We start from the raw sequence: 5732 nt of genomic DNA on the forward strand, positions 1-5732 counted from the left end.
ATTATAATTGCATTAATATCTCAATTATGAAATGCCATCATCAGTCAACAACTATTAGTTCAAAAAAGTAAATTTTCTTCCTAACTTAAATTAAAATAAAGCTTTCGAACATAAATAAATAAATAAAAATAATGCAAATTACAAATGAATTTTAAGAACGAAAATTATAACAATAAGAATCAACCTTCTATAAAGCTTGCAACATAACATTAACTCCTCAAACCACCATGGAAGGAGGAGTTTTCTCTGCTCAGAGTCACAAGCCTAATTATCTTCTTCTTCTCCTTCATATTTTCCTGCTTGCTTTGCTTCCATTCAAGGCCATTTCATCACCAAAAACACAGGCAGAAGCTTTGCTAACTTGGAAGAACACCATTGCTTCTGCAACACCTTTTCTCACTTCATGGTCCCTCACTAACCTCAACAATCTTTGCAACTGGTATGCCATTGTTTGTGACCAGAGCAGCGAACAAGTTTCCCAAATTGACCTCTCCAACTTCGACATCTCTGCAACGCTAACCCATTTCAACTTCACCCCATTTCTCAAGCTCACCCAATTCAACCTTAGTGGCAACTATTTCACAGGGCCAATTCCATCCTCCATAGGCCAACTCAGAAAGCTTCAGTACCTTGATCTTAGTTACAATTCCTTAAATTCTTTAATCCCTTCTGAGCTTGGTTTTTGTACCAACCTCACCCACTTGAACCTGACTTTCAATCAACTTGAAGGGAAAATTCCATCCTCTATAGGCCAACTCAGGGAGCTTAAATACCTTGATCTTCAAATGAATTTTTTAAACTCTTCAATCCCTTCTGAGCTTGGTCTTTGTACCAGCCTCACCTACTTGGACCTGACTTTTAATCACCTTGAAGGGAAAATTCCATCCTCCATAGGCCAACTCAGAGAGCTCAAGCACCTTGATCTTAGTTACAATTCCTTAAATTCTTCAATCCCATCAGAGCTTGGTCTTTGTACCAACCTCACCTACTTAGCCCTGGCTTCCAATCACCTTGAAGGGAAAATTCCATCCTCTATAGGCCAACTCAGGGAGCTCAAATACCTTGGTCTTCAAAACAATTCTTTGAACTCTTCAATCCCGTCTGAGCTTGGTCTTTGTACCAACCTCACCTACTTGGACCTGGCTTCCAATTTCTTCAGTGGGGAACTGCCTGTGTCCTTGTCCAAGCTTACCAATATTGTTGGATTGGATTTATATGAGAATTCATTTACTGGTCCACTGTTGCCTTCTCTGGTTTCCAATTGGACTGAAATATTCTCTTTACGACTTCAAAACAACACCTTCGGCGGGAATATTCCAGCAGAAATTGGGCTTTTGACAAAACTCAAGGTCCTTTATCTGTTCCAAAACAAGTTCACTGCCTCGATTCCCTCAGGGATTGGAAACTTGAAAGATTTGATAGATTTGGATCTTTCTGGAAACCAGCTATCAGGGCCAATTCCATCCTCTATAGGCCAACTCAGGGAGCTTACCTACCTTTATCTCGGAGAGAATTACTTAAACTCTTCAATCCCTTCTGAGCTTGGTCTTTGTACCAACCTCACCGACTTGTACCTGACTTCCAATCACCTTGAAGGGAAAATTCCACCTTCTATAGGCCAACTCAGGGAACTTCATTACCTTGATCTTCAAATGAATTCCTTGGATTCTTCAATCCCATCTGAGCTTGGTCTTTGTACCAGCCTCACCTACTTGGACCTGACTTCCAATCACCTTGAAGGGAAAATTCCATCCTCCATAGGCCAACTCAGAGAGCTCAAGCACCTTGATCTTAGTTACAATTCCTTAAATTCTTCAATCCCTTCTGAGCTTGGTTTTTGTACCAACCTCACCATCTTGATCCTGACTTCCAATCACCTTGAAGGGAAAATTCCATCCTCTATAGGACAACTCAGGGAGCTTCAGTACCTTGATCTTCACATGAATTCCTTGGATTCTTCAATCCCATCTGAGCTTGGTCTATGTACCAGCCTCACCTACTTGGACCTGGCTTCCAATCACCTTGAAGGGAAGATTCCGCCTTCTATAGGCCAACTCAGAAAGATCCAGCACCTTGATCTTAGTAACAATTCCTTAAGTTCTTCAATCCCTTCTGAGCTTGGTTTTTGTACCAGCCTGACCTACTTGGATCTTTCGAGAAACCAGCTCTCTGGGTCAATTCCTCTAACACTATGCAACCTTGCAAATGTTCCGACCTTAAATCTTTCCAACAACAATCTCAATGGCCCATTTCAGCCAGAGACTTGCTTCCCATTTGTGGGGAATCATGATTTTTCTAATAACAATTGGACACAGGATGTCCAAAAAGCCCCCGACGATACTTCTGTCGGAAACTCTGGCTTGTGTGGAGATGCTAGGGGCCTAACTAGAGCGTGCAATTCCAAAAAAAATAACAACAAAGTTATAATTGGTGTCCTTGTACCTGTTTGTAGTATATCAGTGGTTGCAATTACAATTGCTCTGATTCTTATGTTCCATAAGAAAACCAAGTGTGCACTTAAGAAAATCAATAGTACTGCCCAAAACTTTGAGAATTTTGAGTCAATGATATTGCAAGAAGAAGTAAAATTTACGTTTGGGGAAGTTGTAAAGGCCATAGACGATTTTCATGAGAAGTACTGCATTGGAAGAAGAGGATTTGGAAGGGTCTACAAGGCAGAGTTGCCATCAGGTCAAGTTGTTGCAGTTAAGAGGCTTAACATGTCAGACTCTAACGACATTCCGGCAATCAATCTCCAAAGTTTTGAGAATGAAATTCGAACTTTAACAAATCTCCGGCATAGGAACATCATTCAGCTATACGGGTTCTGTTCAAGGAGGGAATGCATCTTCTTGCTCTATGAATATTTAGAGAGAGGCAGCCTGGGAAAGGCATTGTATGGGGTTGAAGGGGTAACAGAACTTGGATGGGCTACAAGGGTCAAAGTTGTGAAAGGATTAGCTCATGCACTTTCTTACTTGCACCATGACTGCTCTCCACCAATTGTGCACCGTGATGTAACTGTCAACAATGTATTGCTGGAGTCAGATTTCGAAGCCCGACTTTCTGATTTTGGAACAGCAAGACCGATCAGTGCTAATTCATCCAACTGGACCCATATTGTTGGCTCATTTGGCTACATGGCACCAGGTAACATACCAATTTAACGTTGTGCATTTTTGGATCATGTTTTGAGACAACTTGGTTTGTTTTTCTCTTGATGTGCAGAGCTTGCATTGACAATGCGAGTCACGGATAAGTGTGATGTGTATAGCTTTGGAGTGGTGGCGCTGGAAGTTATGATGGGAAGGCACCCAGGGGATCTGCTAGAATCCCAGCTATCAAAATCATCACAATCAATGAAGAAGGACAATGCAGAGTTGTTTTTGAAGGATTTGTTAGACCAAAGGCTGGAGGCTCCAAGCAATGAATTAGCAAGGGCAGTGGTGATTGTGATGAGTTTAGCCTTGGCTTGTATATGTACACGTCCCGGGTCTCGACCTACAATGCTTTATGTAGCACAAAAACTATCAGCTCGTAGTCTGCCTTCCCTTCCTGAACCATTTGGCATACTAACCATCAACAAGCTGATGGGGATATAAAAAATAAAACTAGTTGGAAAGTTTTCTGTGTGTAAGAGAAATTCTTATACCATGTATGTTAAATATCTAATGTTTTTTTTATTATATGTGTGACTCATTTACTAGCAATCCTTTTTTTTTTTTTTTTTTTTGGTGGTCAATTTATTACTAGTATGTATATGGGTGAGTTATATTATACTTTAATATTTTTTTAATATTTTTAATTATTAATAATTTCTATGAAAACAAATTTTATTAATTTAAAATATGAGTAGATTTTTTTCCTCATTTTCTTAACCAGACTTTTAATAGTTATCTAAATATCTTGCTCAATTTTCTTCAAAAAAATATCTTTGGTTAATTTGGTAATTTGGGATATGATATTTGGACTTAGGCCCAATAAACAACGGGTGTTCCAATAGCCCACTAGCCCACAGAAGATGCTCGCCAACGGATCTATTTGGCGGGAAGCAACGGGTCACGCGAGAGTGCCAGCTCATCTTTCCCGCCAGAGACCCCGCTAAATACCGGAAAACCCCAAATGGCCATTGCATCTTCTTCTTCTTCTTCTCTGTGAGACTGTTAACCCGCAAAATCTCACCTTACGATCGATTCCAAATCTCGCATTTCTATTTGATCTCTGCAATGAGTTCCTTAGGAACCTTCAAATCCCAGACACCCAGAAGCCGAGAAAAGAAAGCCCTAAACCCAAAGCCCCAAATCTTAGGCAATGAGACACTGAGCACCAAAACCCCTCAGAAATCCGAAAAATTCTCTGGACGAGCACGAAACGGCAACGTCGCGCTCTCCATCGGCGACATCAGAAGAGCCGCCACCAAAAGCCTCAGCGAGTCGAGCCAGAAGCGATGGACGGACCAGATCGATTCTTGGCCCGACGAAAGCCCAAAGAAGAAACGCGTCGGCCGCTCCGAGAAGCTACCGGAAAAGTAAGCTTTTGTGAATCTCAGTTGTCTGTTATATTTACGTGATCTGCTCCCGCATTTCTAGGTTGATTCTGATTTCTTCGATTTCTGGGTTGGCTTATTTCTTCTTTTTGTTTCTTGTTTGCAGATATGAAATATTGAGTGAGTTTTTGAATGGCTTGGACACTTCGATTCGGTTGTTGCGGTTGAGGGGTTTGAAGCCCAGTTTTACCAATATTTGCCCCCAAATCGAGTGTTTGACGGATAGGTATACTTCAAAAAATAAATAAAATTTTCTTTTCAATTGATTGTTTGATTGCTGAAGAAATGAAATTAGGCTATTATAGAAATTGATCGTTTCTTTATCTCGGTTTTTAGGAGGTTTACATGTGGTCACTTGGCTCAGCTGAAGTTTGTTTTACCTGAGGTGATTGATATAAAGAAAGTTCTTGTTAAGGATGAGAGAACCAGTTGTTTGAAGCCTGATCTTCATGTCACCATCAATGTTGATGCACTAGAGAGAGATAACAAGGCGAAATCTGAAGGTGGTGGGAGTATGCATTTGAGGAAGACGTTCCACAAACGGCTTGCAGATATTTCAAAATCCCATCCTGAGGTACCAATACTCAGTTTCTGATACAACATTACTAATATGGTTTAATTTCTAAAGTATTCTTTGTTATTAAATTGATCTGGAATCTGGAAAGTTATTGGTGTTCTGGCATGACTTTCAGCGTGCAGAGACTTTAAAGGACACGAGGATTTAGAATATAATACTGTATTAATTGATGTAACAGAAATAACTATATGCACATGGTTTCGTTTATTTAGTTTTTTCAAAAAGATTTTTATGAATATCAAGTTAGATTATGGTCCTGTACTTGGGACTTCAATGTTTTATTTTTATCAGTTTAACAATTTATTTTTTGAACTATTAATAGCATGTGGTCTAACAATGCTTAACATGCTTTCAGGATTATGAAATTCCAGAAGAAACTTTGCCTCAGCCATTCGATATTAGGAAGCAAGATATGCAATCAGATACAGGCAAGCTTCCCTTTTCATCATCTCCTGGTGACAAATTGACTGATGTACACACAGTTGAGCAGCCAGCAGTGTCAACAAGCTGCCTTCAGGGTGATGAAGTTCCAGAATCAAACCTCAATACAGTTTGCTCTGTTGGGGAAAGGAGTACTTGTGCTTCATTGTATGGGCAAGTGCCTGTAAC

General features: G+C 40.1%; 2 protein-coding genes across 2 annotated transcripts in view; both read left to right on the plus strand.

Annotated features, from left to right (window-relative positions):
• The first annotated feature begins 227 nt into the window (after nucleotides 1-227).
• LOC117638647 (LRR receptor-like serine/threonine-protein kinase GSO1) lies at nucleotides 228-3646 on the plus strand. The gene is made up of 2 exons (XM_034373742.1): nucleotides 228-3150; nucleotides 3229-3646. The coding sequence occupies exons 1-2, from the start codon at nucleotides 228-230 to the stop codon at nucleotides 3600-3602; spliced, it is 3297 nt and encodes a 1098-aa protein (XP_034229633.1). The 3' UTR covers nucleotides 3603-3646.
• A 300-nt stretch (nucleotides 3647-3946) lies between these two features.
• The window catches only part of LOC117638648 (CDT1-like protein a, chloroplastic), a 6266-nt gene continuing 4480 nt past the window's right edge, over nucleotides 3947-5732 (plus strand). Inside the window, exons 1-4 of the mRNA XM_034373743.1 lie at nucleotides 3947-4528; nucleotides 4653-4772; nucleotides 4883-5120; nucleotides 5479-5727. Coding sequence (XP_034229634.1) covers nucleotides 4227-4528; nucleotides 4653-4772; nucleotides 4883-5120; nucleotides 5479-5727 — 909 coding nt within the window. The 5' untranslated portion in view covers nucleotides 3947-4226. The remainder of the gene's footprint in view (nucleotides 4529-4652; nucleotides 4773-4882; nucleotides 5121-5478; nucleotides 5728-5732) is intronic.

This window comes from Prunus dulcis, chromosome 8 (genome assembly GCF_902201215.1).
Source record: "Prunus dulcis chromosome 8, ALMONDv2, whole genome shotgun sequence".
Classification (NCBI taxonomy): Eukaryota; Viridiplantae; Streptophyta; class Magnoliopsida; order Rosales; family Rosaceae; genus Prunus; species Prunus dulcis.

Bases quoted from the DNA above. Each gene is read 5' to 3' on its own strand.
- LOC117638647 (XM_034373742.1), top strand. From the start codon at position 228: ATGGAAGGAGGAGTTTTCTCTGCTCAGAGTCACAAGCCTAATTATCTT. The intron at 3,151-3,228 runs GTAACATACCAA...CTTGATGTGCAG, and splicing joins ATTTGGCTACATGGCACCAG to AGCTTGCATTGACAATGCGA.